The sequence below is a fragment of the Narcine bancroftii genome, chromosome 2 (genome assembly GCF_036971445.1).
Source record: "Narcine bancroftii isolate sNarBan1 chromosome 2, sNarBan1.hap1, whole genome shotgun sequence".
Lineage (NCBI taxonomy): Eukaryota > Metazoa > Chordata > Chondrichthyes > Torpediniformes > Narcinidae > Narcine > Narcine bancroftii.
Window position 1 is genome coordinate 16,218,633 of NC_091470.1, and position 17,585 is coordinate 16,236,217.

Sequence of the window (17,585 nt, forward strand, 5' to 3'; positions counted from 1 at the left end):
ACTGTTCACGGGAATTACAATCTGCTCAAGATCCTCCATTGCACACTTTGGACATTCATTACCAATGTAACAATCCTGCTACTTTATAAATCTGGGAATAACAAATGGCCACTTATAGACCCATAGAACATCACAGTACTGAAAACAGGCCCCTTCTGCTCTTCTAGTCTGGATTGAAATATCAGTCTTCCTACTTCTATGAACCTGCTCCCAGTCCATACCCTTCCTATTTACATTCTTCTTAAATGTTAAAATTGAGCCCGCATTCACCACTTCAGCTGGCAGCACATTCCCCACTCCCACCACTCTCTGCATGAAGATGTTCCCCCTTTCACTCCTAACCAAGTTTGTAGCTTGCCTACTTTCAGTGGAAAAATCGTGCCATCAGTCTATAACCATCATAATTTTAAATACCTCTATCAAATCTTCCCTCATTCTTCTATGTTCCATCTGTTTAACCTTTCCCTAGAACTCAGTTCCTGAACATTCAAGTAAATCTTCTCTGCACCCTTTCCAACTTATTTATATCTTTTCTGTCGTTAGGTGTCAAAACTGCATACAATACTCCAAATTTGGCCTCACTAATGTCTTATACAACTTTACCATAACATCCAAACTCCCATACTGAATTCTTTGATTTATGAAGGCTAATATGCCAAAAACTTTCTTTACAATCCTATCCACCTTTCATTCCACTTTCAGGAGACTATGTATTTGTATTCCCAGATCCCTCTGTTCTCCCGCACCCTATCATTTACTGCGACTGTCCTTGGTTTATCCTTCAAATACAACATCTCACACTTTTTTGCATTAAATTCCATCGGCCATTTTTCATCCCATTTTTTCAGCTGGTCCAGATCCCTCTGCAAGCTTTGAAAATCTTCCTTGCTGTCCACAATGCCTCCTATAAGATGAGAAGCCTGTGGAGAAATTCTGGCCTCAACATCTGAATGTGGCTCTCAACTCCCCTTCCAAGGGAAACTACTTTGCCATATCTACTCTGTTCAGGCCTTTCGACATTCAAAAGGCTTCTAAAAAGTTCTCCCTCATTCTTATGAACTCCACGGAGGACAGTCCAAGACCCATGAAATGTTCCCCATATTCTTGTCATGAGGGAGTTTGGAAACAGGAATGATGTTCTTAAATTCGAGAGGTTGCCAGACCAGCATCCTGAACTGGTCATTGAGTACAGTGTCAGAGGATTTTGTGTGGGGGTTAGAATGTGAGCTTCCAGGCTGATGATCGCATTGGAAGTGCCAATCATTCCAAGTCGTGATACTAAGGCTGTATTTGCTGTGTTCTGATGATAATACTTGTTTCCTTGTCCTTTGATAGAGTTACTGCAAAAGATGTGTCGGAAGGATGAAGAAATGAGAGCATTGCAGGTAAGGTATCATGTGAGTAAAACATCTTCTGGCATGAATTAAAATCTAAATGAGAAATGAGATTATAAGGAACAAGGGAAAGCTTTACCCCAACTGGCCTATGATGGCAATGGCGTTTCACTACTATTTTTGGATTCTAAAAATTGCTTTAACTTCTAAGAGCTTCTAAAAATATTCTAGAATGCTTCCTTAAAAATTTAAATGTTTAAATTTTACATTTGAATTTAGACATAAAGCACAGTTACAGTCCCTTCTGGCCCAAAAGCCTGTGCCACCTAATTACACCCAATTGACCGACAATGCCCCTGCGTTTTGAAGGGTGGGAGGAAACCCACGCAGAGACTGGGAATGCATACAAACTCCTTGCATAGAGCACCGAGGTGAATGAGTATTACTTTCTATAATGGGAGGAATGGGAGGCAGAAATTTGAGGATGTGCGGCTGCAAGTGTTCCCTGGAAGATGCCTTTGATAGTTTAAATTAATAACTTTCTTTCTTTTAGGCATAAGATGCCAAAGATGCTCTGTGGTTAGTAAGGGATTACTTAAGGTGGTATGTGAGTGAGGGGAAAAATGGTTGAGAACCATTGGACTAGGCAGTCATTTGAATGACTAATTACATCATCTTTTTCTTTTATGGAGACTGTAGCAATGTTCTTGAAGAGTTATTTTCTGTTCTGGAAATTTTTTCACTTGATAGAGCTTGGAGTAGAGTATTTGTTTAAGGAGCTTTCTCTCCGACATGCAGAAAATGGTTGTGTGATTAGAACCTCAATACTGTGGATATCGGCTTAGGAGAAGATTTGGTTTTGCTTGTTTGGTCAAATAATTTGGAGAATTTTGTCAAAGTAGCCTCGGTGGTGTTGCTCTAGTGCTTTCAATTGACTGTTATGGGTCCCCCGAGGCATAGAGGAAGGAGGGGGAATCATTGCAGCTCAGCTGACCGTAACTTGGTCTGGATATTTCCCCTTATTTTGCCAAAAGCTTACTTGGTACGCAGGAGGCAAAGAGGAACTTCATTACAGGTATTGATGAGAAGTAGCTCCCAAAACATGGGAAGTAATCTGTGTTTTCCAAGGTCTTGCTGTAGATCTTTCATTGTTCAGGGGTAGTTTATTGGAGAAATTTTGACTCTTGGTGTTTAGTGAAAGAACAAACTTGTTCTTCAGTTCTATTACTTTTTCCTTTCAAGAGATGGTGAAGAGAATCAGTAATTAAACATTAATTATCAGCATGGACTTTTTTTGTCCCTCAATGCATCTTCTAAACTTGACCAAAATGCCAATAGAAGGAACATTCATAGGTGATGAAAATGCTATCAGAAAGTTTCTTAGTCTTTGGCTTCTGTGATGAGGTAACAGATTTGAAGGCTTCAAAGAGAGACAGACCTGGGCACTGTTAGTATCCACTCGTAAACTATACGTACACCTGGGGAGAATACACAACAGGAGTCACATGCATACGCGTATACGCATACACGTATGCCCACACGTATGCAAAGCAGTAATGCATAAATCTTACTTGTCGGATATATTGATTACTAATGATTGCAACTCCTGATAGTACAGCGAGGGTTAAACAAACAGTACCTGCCACCCCTTCTCCAATAAGTAGGCAAGGCACAGCGATTAACTAAGCACAAATTAACTACTGTCTACGGTGAGTGAGATGTGACCATCTCTCCTGGATGTATGCCACAATAGCCCCACCCTTTACTGGAACAATTGGTCCTCCAGTATCACCCATGGCTCACAACCTGGAGTTGGAGGGATGGTCTCAAAGGGAAAAGAGAGCCCACATGCTGAGTTTTTAATCCTGCAGTTAGCTTAGGGGATGGTCCAGGTAGGCCCATGTGATCTAGGGTAGGGAAGGGGGACCAATTGGAAGGGGTGGGTGGGTCTGATGTTAGGCCCTTTCATGCAAAGAAAAGGCCCGACTGTAAAGGCAGAGGTTCTCTGCCCTTACATCGGGGGACTTACCTCCTTCAATGCGCCGTAGCTGGCTTCAAGGCGCTGACTGCACTCCCTCTCGGGGAAGAATAAACTTGACCAAAACTGAACTACCTTTGCAAAATAGTCTGCTTCAAGTATCTCAAAACACTTCTGGAGACTAAATGCAATCATGCAGGTTTATAAATGAGCAGATTTTTTTTCTTCAGTGAACGGTTTCTACATTCCCCTAATGTTCATTGTGTGTCCAAAGTCATCTGTTCCACTGGGTTCAGAATCTGTCATCTGGGTTGCTTCTTATCCCTTGGAAATCACTTGGAGAGTAAAATAATAGACATTCTGTTCTGTTCATTAGCATTTCAACAGAGCAGCGCTCTTTTCATCTCAGTGACAAAACAAAAACGTTATATAAAAAGAAAGTCATTAAGGCATGTTTCCTGGATGTAGAATAATGGAATGGTATCATTTTGACATAGAAGACTATTTTAATCATTGAGGCAATCCTGGTCCCATAGAACATTACAGCACAGAAACAGGCCCTTTAGCCCTTCTAGTCTATGCTGAACCATTTTTCTGCATAGTCCCACTGGCCTGCACCCTGTCTATTGCCCTTCACACATGTCCCATCCATGCACTTGTCCAAATTCTTTTTAAATGTTAAAATTGAGCCTGCATTCACCACTTCAACTGGCAGCTTGTTCCACACTCCTGCCACTCTCTGTGTGGTTTCCCCTTATATTGCCCTTAAACATTTGCCCTTTCACCCTTAATCCATGTCCTCTGGTTTGTATCTCATCTACCCTCAGTGAAAAAGCCGACCTATATTTATTCTGTTCATCCCCCCTCATCATTTTAAATACCTCTATCAAATCTTCCTTCATTCTTCTATGCTCGAGAGAATAAAGTCCTATCCTGTTTAACCTTTCTCTGTAACTCAGTTCCTGAAGTCCAGGGAACATCCTAGTAAATCTTCTCTGCCCTCTTTTAATCTTAGTGATATCTTTCCTGTAGTTAGGTGACAAAACTGCATACAATACTACAAGTGTGGCCTCACCAATGTCTTATATGACTTTACCATAGGATCCCAACTTTGATATTCGATACTTTGATTTATAAAGGGCAATATGCCAAAAGCTCTATTTATAATTTTTCTCCCCTGGTCCAATCCCTCCCCTCCTACATCCACAACTCCTTACATGCTTGCCATCTCTTCAATGACTTCAGATTCCCTGAACTGGACCATCTCATCTTCATGATGGATGCCCAATCACTTTATACCTCCATCCCCCATACATTCAGGTGCCTTGCTGTTCGGCGTGGACAATCAACTCTCTCCATCATCACGATCTCTCTCTCTCCAAATTGTATTTGTAGAATCTGCTTGTAAAAACTATCCACCATCTGCAATCCGTAGCTTCATGTGACCCTGATTGGGAGGCTCAGTAGGTACCACACCTTGCCCAAGGCCGACCTGTTGACTCTCAGACAGAAGGAGTGGCTTACAACTCCTTTTGCTGAGCAATTGCACAGCTCCGACACCAGCAATACAGAAGGTCTTAAACCAGTTTGCCTCTTTCCAGACCAGAGACCCGACCAATCTCACTCTACCACCACCCTCCTCCGCCTGGTAGAACCTGTCCTCACAAACATCCTATGCACTGGCGATGCAAGTGCTCATCCAGACACTTTATGAAATCCCTGAGTTCCTGCCTTTGCCACCTACATTCTGGGTTGTGCCGACTTTTTGGGTGAGAAAATAAACTCACAGATCCCATTGTTCCGCACGTTAATCCTACGCCCTCTAGTTTTAGTTTAGATCTGGAGCTCAGATTGCCAATGAATTAAAGAAAATCTTGGTGGTGCTGGAGCTGTTGTCACAGCAACACAACCACTGGTGTGAACCCGCAGGGAGAGGAGATACAGTGCTGCCACTAGGCCTGATTGTTGTGAGCTCCTTACAGGGTTTGAATGGCCTGTTAAAGGGCTGATGGTAGATTTATTTAAAGTCCCATCCAAGATGGTGGCTCCTATGATCGGTGGCGTCCACAAGGGATTGCAGACTCCAGAGAAGCAGAGGACTGGCTTCCCTTTTTTTAATTTTTCAGGTGTCAAATATAATTGATGTAAAAAATTGTAATTAATCATTGCATAACGAGCATTTATCAGTCTAGTTACACTACCATAATAGATATCTAACCAATCCTCTTCAGAAAAAGTAAAACCAATATCCGCTTCCCATTTAATTTTAGATCTATCCCAACCCTTTTTATCCATACCATCCTGTAATATTTGATACATAGATGAAATATAACCCTTCTCTGGTACCTTCATAAGAGAAGTCTCAAATTTAGTCATTTTAGGTAAAATCATATTTCTACCAAACATACATTTTACCAAAGATCGAATTTGCTAATAAAGAATTCTTATCAATACCAAAATCTTCCCTCATCTGATTAAAGGATAAAAACTTACCCTCTTTAAAACAATCTCCCAAATTTTTCACACCTTTAAATCTCCAATGCAATAAACTTTGATTATGTGTTGAAAAAGAAATAAGTTGATTATTATTCTTTGGCTTGGCTTCGCGGACGAAGATTTATGGAGGGGGTAAAAAGTCCACGTCAGCTGCAGGCTCGTTTGTGGCTGACCAGTCCGATGCGGGACAGGCAGACACGATTGCAGCGGTTGCAAGGGAAAATTGGTTGGTTGGGGTTGGGTGTTGGGTTTTTCCTCCTTTGCCTTTTGTCAGTGAGGTGGGCTCTGCGGTCTTCTTCAAAGGAGGCTGCTGCCCGCCAAACTGTGAGGCGCCAAGATGCACGGTTTGAGGCGTTATCAGCCCACTGGCGGTGGTCAATGTGGCAGGCACCAAGAGATTTCTTTAGGCAGTCCTTGTACCTTTTCTTTGGTGCACCTCTGTCACGGTGGCCAGTGGAGAGCTCGCCATATAATACGATCTTGGGAAGGCGATGGTCCTCCATTCTGGAGACGTGACCCATCCAGCGCAGCTGGATCTTCAGCAGCGTGGACTCGATGCTGTCGACCTCTGCCATCTCGAGTACCTCGACGTTAGGGGTGTGAGCGCTCCAATGGATGTTGAGGATACAGTGGAGTCAAAGCCAATAATTTACCCCTAGAACCTATCATTTTATTTTTCTTTATCCATAACTTCATTAAATGTTTTAGTATAGGCACATTATATTGTTGTAACAAATTTATATTCCACCTAAAGAAAAATTGATGTATTTCAAATTCAGAAATACTTGCCATCTCAATTTTAGCCCAACTAGGAGGCCGTACCAAATCCATCAATGAACTAATAAATTTAAGTTGAGCTGCCTCATAATAATTTTGAAAATGTGGTAAACGTAGTCCCCCTAACTCATATTTCCAAGTTAATTTATTCAAAGCTACTCTCGAAAATTTACCCCTCTGTAAGTATTTTCTGATGTTGGCAGATAGAAGTCTGCTAAAATCAAGGGCAAACTTATTATCCAGAAACGACTGCAGGAAGTATGGAGATAGGAAGACAAAAAAGCTCCACTCCTCCCTCCCTCCTTCACCCCACATTTTTTTAAAGACGTACAGCATGGTAACAGGCCCTTCCAGCCCACGAGCCCAATTACAGCCAATTAACCTACAACCCTGTATGTTTTTGAACGGTGGGAGGAAACTGGAACACCCAGAGGAAACCCATGCAGATACTGGGAGAAGGTGCAAACTCCTTAAAAAAAAACAGGCAGTGGCAGATTTGAATCTTTGTTGCTGGTACAGTAATAGGGTCGTGCTAACTGTGCCACCCCTCCACTGAACATTATTCAGCCCCCTGCCAGTGTTTTGCCCATACCTTGACAAAGGGCTCAAGTCCAAAACATTAGTTCCTATAGGCACTGCTTGAACTGCTGGGTCTCTCTAGCACATTTGTGCTTTGCACTCAACTTTCCTTCTTAAATCTTCTCAACATCTGTTCCCATTCTCTGCCCCTTCCCTACCCTTATAAGATCAGAATAGCCACTGATTCCCCTAACTGAAGATTAGTCACTTGGTTGAGGCACAATCTGGGCTCATCAATCACCATTTCGGAAAGGGATGATTGTAGAAGGAAAACCAGGTTGGCAGATGGAATTTTCACTCTTCCACCTACAACCTAACTGATCCACTGGGACAGTGAGCCTGCTTAATTTATCACTGTCACCAGGACCTTCTATTAAATGAATCAAGGTGAAGGCGAGTTAGTGTTCCCAGCTACAGTTTCCCCAGCCTCCCATATTTAAACATTGCAGCAATACATGCAATCTTCTCACGCTATAGCTTTTGGCCAAACTTGATTCAGATTAATCAGCATCATTAACAATTACAATTGCAAAACATTTTGTAATCTATATCATCAAAGCTCAATGCAGTTAAAATGGCTGTTTTCTAATTTTGTTGGAACCTTGTGTTGAATTGAAGTCATCTTTTCAAAGTCAAGTTTATTGTCATCTGACTGTACAAGAACAACCAGACAAAACAGCGTTTTCCGGTCCGAGGTCAAAACATGCAGACACACAACCAGACAAAACACACCTACAGATAAACAATACATATGCAGGGCAAGTATTTTATCTATACAAAAAAATATTGTTGCGCTCTTGTGTAATCTGAAGAATGCATGTGATATTGATCTTTGCTCTTTCTGATGTATGTTTCATGTTGTGAGAAGCAACATGCATTGAAAAAGTTTCTTTATTATTGTAAAATGTTCCCAGGTGCTGAAATTGACAGCGAGGAAAATCAAATATATGAATAGATCAATGAAATCATTTTGGGAACATCTCAAAAGACATTTTTGGAGGGTTTTAGGCCTGGAGCTGGTAACAGATAAAGGAAAGGAGGAGGAACTTGTTGGACCTGGAGCCAGTGAGGGCTGGGGTAATAGTGAACACTAGCAATTATGAGGGTATGGAATACTCATCGTTTGCCTTACAGCTGCAGTTAGCATGGTGGTCACTACGACGATATTAACAGCTCCAGCAACCCGACCTCAAATCCCCTGCTGTCTATAACGAGATTGTATGTTCTGCCCGTATCTTCGTGGGTTTCCTCCCTCCCTTCAAAATGCGGGGGTGGGGGGTGGTTATAGGTTAATTTGTCCATTTGGGTGTCAAAGGCCTGTTACCATGCTGGATGACTACATTTTAAAAAATCCTTACATTGCCCTCTAAGAAACCATTTGGTTCAATTCCAAAATAGCTTCAGTCCAGCTGTTCTGCATAGATTTTTTTTGTGTAACAATTTCTGTGAGATAGCAAATTAATAACATCCATAAACAAAATAACCACTTCAGCACCTAGGTACTTCCATCATCCTGTAATTTTCCCCTTTTAAATAATTGCCACATCTTCTCATTTTTTCCCCACCAAGGGGGCTGACCTCACATTGACTGATGTTGTGCTCTAACTGCCAGATCCCTGCCTATTAACTGTGGACTCCCTGTGTCTCCACACAGTTTATTCTTTCATTGAATTTAGTGTCATCAGCGCACTTGGGTACACTACATTTGGTCCCCTCTTCCAATGTACATTGTGAACAGTGTTGTGGGCCCTGTGGCATTCCACTCACCACTGATTGCCAACCAGAGAAACACCCAATCTTCTTCCTTCTCTTGGTGAATCAACACTCTGTCCATTCCAATACATCACTCCCCCATCTCTGTGCATCTTTTTTTGCATGGCATCTTATTGAATGCCTTTAGGAAATCTAACTATACCCTTTATCCACTGCACTCATTATATTCTCATTTCTGAATCTGCCTGATTGAACAATTTCTGTACTGATGTTTTGCTATTTATATAGACCAGACCAGTGGTTTTCAAACTTTTTCTTTCCACTCACATACTACCTTAAGTAATCCCTATGCCATCGGTACTCTGTGATTAGTAAGGGATTACTTAAGGTGATATGTGAGTGGGAAGGTTGAGAACCACTGCTCTAGACTCAATTGTTACTGAAATATTTTGCTTGAGAAAAATTGTCATTGGCCCATTTCCTTTGGAGTTATGAAACCATGCACATAACGAGTCAATGAGGTATGATTAAAACAATGATTTTCAAACTTTTTCTTTCCACTCACATAGCATCTTAAGTAATCCCTTACTAATCACAGAGCACCCATGGCATAAGGATTACTTAAGGTGGTATCCATATCAAACTAATGTTCTGCAGCTTGCATTCGATAGATATTCTTCCCCTCCCCCCCCCCCCCCCACCCGCCCATCCTCTTCATATTCATGTGTCTATCTAGAGGTCTCTGAAACATTGTTATTGTACCTGCTTTCACTACTCTTGGCAGCCTGTTCCAGGCACCCACCGCTCTCTTGTGTGTAAAAAAAAATTGGCTCACGCATCTCCCTTAAACTTACTTTTCCTCATCTAAGCACACTTATATCCTCAGACGTGAAATGTCTTTATTCTGGGAAAAGATTCTGACTGTCCACCCCCTTAAGGCTTCTTGTGATCTTACACACCTCTATCAAATGGTATGTTGGCCTTCATATCAAGAGGGTTTGAGTCTAGGAACAAGGATACCTTACTGCAGCTGTACAGGGCCTTGGTGAGACCCCACCTGGAGTATTGTGTGCAGTTTTGGTCACCTTATTTAAGGAAGGATGTTCTTGCAATGGAGGGAGTGCAGAGGCGATTCACCAGGCTGATACCTGGAATGGCAGGAATGACTTATGAGGAAAGATTGCGCAAATTGGGATTGTACTCGCTGGAGTTTAGAAGATTGAGAGGGGATCTCATAGAGACATATAAAATTCTGGCAGGACTGGACAGAATGGATGCAGATGGGGTGTTTCCAAGGATGGGAAAATCCAGAACCCGGGGCCATGGTTCGAGGATAATAGGCAAACCATTTAGGACCGAGATGAGGAGGAATTTCTTTACTCAGAGGGTGGTGAATCTGTGAAATTCATTGCCACAGAGGGCAGTAGAGGCAGGTTCATTAAATCTATTTAAGAGGGAATTAGATCTATTTCTTCAGTATAAGGGTATTAAAGGTTACGGAGAGAAGGCGGGGACGGGGTACTGAACTTTAAGATCAGCCATGATCTCGTTGAATGGCGGAGCAGGCTCGAAGGGTCGAATGACCTACTCCTGCTCCTATCTTCTATGTTTCTATGTTTCTATCATGTTACCCCTTAGCCTCCTTCACTCTAGAGAAAAAAAATCAACTTGTCCAATCTCTCCCCATAAACATTCTGTTTAAACTCTTCCATACCCTTTCCAAAGCCTCCACATCCTTCCTGCAATGGGGTGACCAGAATTGCATGCAATATGGCAAATGTAGCCTAACTAAAGTTTTATATATCGTAGCTGCAACATGACATCCGTAATTCTGTACTCTATAACTTGTCCAATGGAGTTGGGGGTGGGGGGGTTGCATGGCAACTTTCAAAGAGCTATGGGCCTGCACATCAGTGCTTTTAAGAGTCCTGTTATGAATTGTAGATGCTTCTCTTCCATTTAACCGCTCAAAGTGCACCACCTCACACTTGTCTGGAGTAAAGTGCATCCGCCATTTCCCTGCACATATCTGTAACTGTTCTATATCCTGTTGTATTTGCCCTCTACACCGTCCACGATTAATCCGAGTGTCATATGCTAATGAACTACTCCGCTCACCTACTTTTTCATCCGTCATCTATATGTGGTATATATCACAAATAACTGGTCCCAACACCGATCCCTGTGGAACACCACTGGTCACAGGCCTCCAGTATTTTCAAACATTTTCCCAACTCTAGATATTAACCTAACTGGCCTCTAATTGCCTTTGATCTACCTCCCTTTTTAAGTTGGTCCAGCAGATTATTTTTGCTCAGAGCTTGCTAGTCTCTGTATCTGTGTGTTCTGCTTTTATTTAATGGCCTCTAGTGTTGGCATTTTATCAGAGACCTTCTGAAAGTTCAAATGCTCACATTGATTCGTTCACCCTTATATTATTCTGCTCATTGCAACCTAAAAAAAAACCCCAAATCCAACCCATTTGTCAAACCTGATTTCTCTGATTTTGATGAGAAATGGGACATCAGGGGAGAGGGTAGGAATTTTTGGGACAACACCCCTCCTTCATTCTCCAAAGGCCTTATCCAGATAGTGAATATTAACTTGTTCCATCAGTGCAGCTCAACTGACCCTACTGATGTCTGCAATAATAGATTCCCAGTAATGATCCAGGTCATGGTTTATCCATTTAAATAGCAGAAGCACGTGGCTGCTTCTTTCTGTTAGTCTTTTTACTGTGTATAACTGACACTTTATTTTCTGAATGATCACTGGCCAGCGTAGCACCATTCCTTTCACATTTTTTTTTGCTTGATAATTTATAATACTGATACACATCCTGCAGGCTTGAACACATGCACATTACAGGCAAGGAACCATGCATTTGAAAGTTTCAATACCTGCTACGTGCATTGTAAGGTGTCAATTGCTCATAGTTTTAAGTTCAGTATTTAGTTTAATACCAAAACACTTAAAAACATTTTGAAACTTCTGGGACAAGAATGTCCCTAATTCAGAGGAGAACTAAACTGGATGCCATTAAAGTAAGTTAACCAAGAAATCAAAGTGTCCTTTTGCCTTGGAAAAGCATCCAACGTGTTAAAAGAGGCCACACTCTCTTCACCCCCTTCTCGGTGAGAAGATGATTCACAAGGGCAAGATCATGCATCACCAGTTTCAAGGACAGTTTCTTTCCCACCCTAATCAGACTCCTGAATGAACCTCACAATACTAACAGTATGTTGCCTTTGTACCAACGGTTCCCTCTCTATAACTCCACACTTCTCTACTATTTCTTACTTGCTGTATTATGTGTGAGATGTCTAGCTGAACTGGCTCAGTAAACAAACTTATCACTGCAACTTCATGCATGTGGCAATAAACTTGAACTTGAAGAGATGCTGTTGAGCAATGTGGACAGAGAAGAATGGTTGCAGTGATGGATGAATGGAGCGCAACCACTAGAATGAACGTTATACAGTAAAAATCCCTGTTATCTGGAATTCAAGCAACCGGGAAAAAATTGCAGAAACTACATCGCTAAAAAATATGGAAGTTTAAAATTGGTGCGCCTCACCGTTAGTTCTCCATTCACACAACATGCAATCTCAAGTAACCTGAAAATTCACTTTCCGGCATCTACCAATCCCCATGGGTGCTGGATACCAGGGCTTTTACTGTATTTGAACAATACCGAATATGTGCATTTTTTCTGATAGGAATGCCTTGCATCTTTGTCCTCAAATGGGTAATTCAATTTTCAAACGAAATAAATTTTGCTTCTTTGCACTAATTTGATTCACATTCATGCATTTCAGTTGCAATCTTCCATGTTATCATGTTCTAGAACTGGTTGGCCAGTTGTGGACAATTTACTTACAGTTCTATTACCGATGATAAATCTTAATGAAAACGCTGTCCTTTAAAAAAAATTATATATACAGCATGGTAACAGGACATTTTGGCCCTACAAGTCTGTGCCGCCAAATTTACACCCTATTAACCTACACCCTGGCACGCTTTTGAAGGGTGGGAGGAAACCAGAGCCTCCAGAGAGAAAACATGCGGACATGGGGAGAACATGCGAGCTCCTTACGGACAATGTGGGATTCTAACCCAGGTCCTGTCACAATCGCTGGCACTGTAAAGGTGCTGCACTAACCGCTTTGCCAACTGTACCACCTGACATCTTGTAAGCTTTTTAAAAAAAGGTGTACTTGCCTTGATTTACATGAGTGTAGCTCCACTAAAATTAACCACGTTCCTTAGCCCTATCCAAATGGCTGATGAGAGTAGGTCTCTTTTCTTGGGCTCGCCCTCTCCCCCTGTCTCCCTCTCCCTCAATTCCTTCCACTCTAGCTCTTCCTTTTCAACCCCCCCTCCCCTTCATTAAAGACATCTACAGGAGGGAGTGCCTCAAGAAAGCAGCCTCTATCATCAAGGACCTTCAGCACCCTGGCCATGCCCTCTTCTCACTGCTGCCATCAGATTTCTGAACGGACATTGAGCCACAGGCACTGCCTCACTTTCTCTTCCTTTGCACTAATATTTTTTAAAATGTAATTTATAGCACTTCTTGCACCAATTTTCTTCTTGTTGGCCTCTGTCGCTTGTGATCGACCATGGGTATTGCACGTCTGGTAGTCACTGGTTTGTTTATCAGTATTGACTAAGGTTCCGGAGGCCAACTCTGGAACAGCAGGCTTTGCCAAAGTTGCTGCAAATATAGGTATAACTGATAACTGCTGCTTCCCATGTTTGTCTGACGCTAAGGCAAAGCTTGAGTGACCTCTCCAGGGCGCAGCCAGGGCAAAGTTGATATGGAGATCCATTTGTTGCTCATACAATGGGATTTCCCCCTCTTCATGCTAATGACAGGTCCAAAGGAACGATGAGAGTTGATACAGTTTGGTGCCAGCAGCCTCGCAGGAGTTGTCGTGCCGGTGCTGAGTACAACAGTCAGCCGCCTTTGGGACTCTGACTCCGGATTTTTCCTCGGGGTTTACTCCCAAAGCTTTTCCCGTGAGCGGGTATAGCCACAAGGCTAAGTTTGAAATCAAGAGTTTTCCCTCTCCTAGATGAGTTACCATCCGTGGTTAATGAGCCCCATCTGCCTGGAGCAACTGGTTTCAAGGTGCCATTCTCCTATCAGTGAGAACAGCTCCGCCGGGCATAAGAACTACGTCACATGTGAAGGCCAGGGGTTGGACCTGGTTGTCGAGGCGCGCCATGAAGAGCATTTGTGTAGCAGTGGGAGCTCGTCCCCACTACTATCTGTCGGCTACGACATCCTTTAGAGCTTGTGCTTGTGATTGCTGCGGCAAAAACGCCAAATTCCATGACAAAATATTAATGACAATAAATTCTGATTCTGATTCTTCTCTTTTGTTTCATACTTTCCTTTTCTTTCTCATCTTATAAATCTCTCTCTCTCTCAGTGTCGGACACTGCTAGAAAGACACCCTTGACTTTCAGTTTACTATTTTCTGAATATGGCTTCAATGAAATCCTGTCCCAGTTGGATTTTATACTGTAGACCTCGTCGAAAGAATCAAAGACTTGTTGATCCAAACCAAGGCTTTTATTAGCAAAAGACCGGAGCTCTTCACAGGTGGCCGACCAGTCCGGAATGATCCGACCTGGCTAGGGACACAACCCTTTAAGGCCCAGACAGTAGGTGTGGCTTAGCTCTCAGCCAATCGCTGTAAGCACAGTCTAGATACTGTAACTATATACACTATATACATTGGTGATAGATCTATACTATCACATATACATTCAACTTTTGACTGAGAGTAATAATTATTTTGATTTTTTTTAAAATTAGGAGCAATAATATTGAGTAGAAAAAGTAATAATTTATCCAACAATGTAGGATGAAGCAGGGTAAAAGGTAGTCGTTTAGTAAAAGTGGAATTAGTTTATAACAGCATCTGTCCTGAAATACGAGAATTGTACGTACATACAGGCTAATTGAGCACTCTGACAAGATTAAAGAGATGTGATAGGCTAAAAATGTGAAGATGAGTCTATTGAAAGAAAAGCCCTAAAACATGGCAATAAAATGTAAAGAGGAAGAATTCAATGAGTGCTGGAAATCTAAAGAGAAACAGAGATTCGTGAAAGTACTTAGGAGTTTCATTTGGCTTCTGTGACAGCAAAAGACAATTTTGTTCTGACTTGGGGTATTAATATTCCAGAATATGAAGATCAATCTCTTTAGTAATACAGTATTTTTAACTTTATTTGAGGGCCATAACTAGGACAGAACAGCCACTTCAATTTCCCTCTACAAATAAGTTGTGGGTTGAAGGGCCTATTTCTGTGCTGTATTGTTGTATGCTCCATAAGATAGACTTGGAAAGTTGAGCACCATATTTTCACACATATAACATGCATATACATATAATGTGCAGAAAATTATAAACTAAAAATATTTTCATTTAACGCATGGGTGTAGTATTCTAAATTCCAATTTGCATTTAAATGGGAAATGAGGCAAAGCACATACCAGTATCTGCCACAGTTAATCTCCTACAATCAACTTTTCCCAGAGGTGTCAATCGCCCATAATATAGCAACACACGAACAAGCTTTGGAGAGGAATCAATTAAATAGATCGACGACGGGAGTTAAGCAGGATTTTAATTGTAATATTGTCTCAAATCAGATGCTCTTGATATGTTCATCTCCTCTATCAGGGACGGGTCATCGCTTCTCGGCCTTTTGGCTAAGATCAAGTGTAGTATCTGTTCTTATCAGTTTAATAATATCAGGGACGGGTCTGGGCAATTAGTATTGATAAGGTGCGGTGCCCTAGTCAGAACGTCCTGTTTATAGGAATGCCGTGGCATTCAGTACAGTACATTCCTCCCACCTTTCAACCGTACTGGGGTTGTAGGTCAATTGGATGTAATTAGGCTCAAGGGCCGAAAGGGCTTGTTTGCTGTCCTGTATGTCTAAATTTAAAACTACGTGGAATAAATGTAAACAGGATGATATCAGAAAAGGGAGGTTATACCTCATAGGAGAGGATGAGCAGGTGGGTCATTTTCTCTGAAAAGGAAAAGTTGAGTTAATTAATCTCTTTCAAAGAGCAGGAAGGTTCATGTTAAAGATACATGGGTTGTCTCTATGGACAAGCAAAACAAGAGGCCATTTGCATTATCTTGTATCATACAGCCAAATTTATAAGCAAAACTTTTGTCCCTAAATGATGCCTTACACTTGAGATGTGCAGAGTGATGCAAGATAACCAGAGGAGTGGGGAAGAATGTGAAGGTTAAGCTGAATTGGATGGTGGGGGGGGATGTTCAGCATAAACTCTGCTTGATTGCTTGAACAGGGTGCCCTGATCCTTTGTCATTGTATCATCCTCTCTAATGCAATAAAGCAGATGTGTGGATTATAAAATAATCTTATTGCTGGCTAGTTGAAATGAAAGTTCATATTCAAGGGGACGGAATGATCAACCTCAGGTTCCCTTCGCTTGGTAACTCTGAAAGGGCTTGGACGTGCTGTCAACCGCAGTTCTTTTCTCGGAGGTTGATTGAGTGGCATTTTAATTAATTAATTTAAAAGATGGCGGCACACATGGTTACAGCGGCCGCACCAGCCCCAATTATTTTTTTTATATTTATTTTAGATTGCTGTGTATATAACAAGTTTATTATCATTTGATTGTACAAGTACAACCCGATGAAACGGCTTTCTCCTGTCCTCAGTGCAAAACGTATAGACACACAACCAGACATAAAACACCTGCAGACAAAAAATACATATTATGGGCAAGTATTCAGCTGTACAAATAAATAAATTAATATTGTTTCATGAATTGGAGAGTCTCGGATGGTTAGTGTGAGCAGTTCCGTTGGTGGTTCAACATTTTCACTGTCTGTATGAAGACACTGTTCCTCAGCCTGGTGGTGCTGGCTCTCGTACTCTTGTATCTCTTTCCTGTCGGGAGCAGCTGAAAGATGCTGTGTGCAGGTTGGAAGGGGCACTCAGTAATTTTCAGACAACAATCCTGGTAGATCACGTTGATTGGGGAGGAGCGATGGGAGGAGATTTAAATGATCCTCTCTGCCACTCTTATGGTCCTGTGAATATGTTTTGTTTGTGTGTATGGTGTACTGTGTGTGTGTGTGTGTGTGTGTGTGTGTATGTGTGTACTATGGTCCGGAGATGTGCTGTTTCATCAGGTTGTATATGTACAATCACATGACAATGAACCATAGAACACTACAGCACATAAAAAGGTCATTCGGCCCTTCTAATCTGTGCTGGCCATTGTTCTGCTAGTCTCTTTGACCTGCTCCAATTTAATTAATTAATAACAAGCATATTGGAAATTGGGAATAAAATGTTATTTGGCTCGATGGGGTAGTTATTGGTAGAAGGAGATTTCATGACATCACCACAAAAACGTCCAAGCAGAGTATGATATGGACTAAAATAAAAACTAAAGTTGGAGAAACATAGCAGATCAAACAGCGTACAGGTACTACCCGACTTGCAACCTATGCACCTTATGTCCATCCGCACATCTGACCGAAAATTTGTTTAAAAATACCAAGAAAAAATTAAAAATTTATATGGTTTATGTTATATTTGACAATTTATAACAGGGATACAGGGCATGTAAGAGCCAAAATGTTAGTTGGCGTCCCGGATTCCGTAGACTGGGTGCGGCCATCTTGATTTCCGTG

The 17,585-nt window shown here is 41.6% G+C and overlaps 1 protein-coding gene and 1 pseudogene across 4 annotated transcripts in view; both read left to right on the forward strand.

Moving 5' to 3' along the window:
• Positions 1-17,585, forward strand: part of LOC138753231 (centrosomal protein of 128 kDa) — a 539,432-nt gene that overhangs the window by 436,472 nt on the left and 85,375 nt on the right. For all 4 annotated transcript variants that reach the window (XM_069915965.1, XM_069915964.1, XM_069915967.1 and 1 more), the window contains one exon: positions 1,336-1,385. In XM_069915965.1, the coding sequence (XP_069772066.1) occupies positions 1,336-1,385 (50 nt within the window). The remainder of the gene's footprint in view (positions 1-1,335; positions 1,386-17,585) is intronic.
• On the forward strand, positions 15,588-15,759 carry LOC138755934 (U2 spliceosomal RNA; annotated as a pseudogene).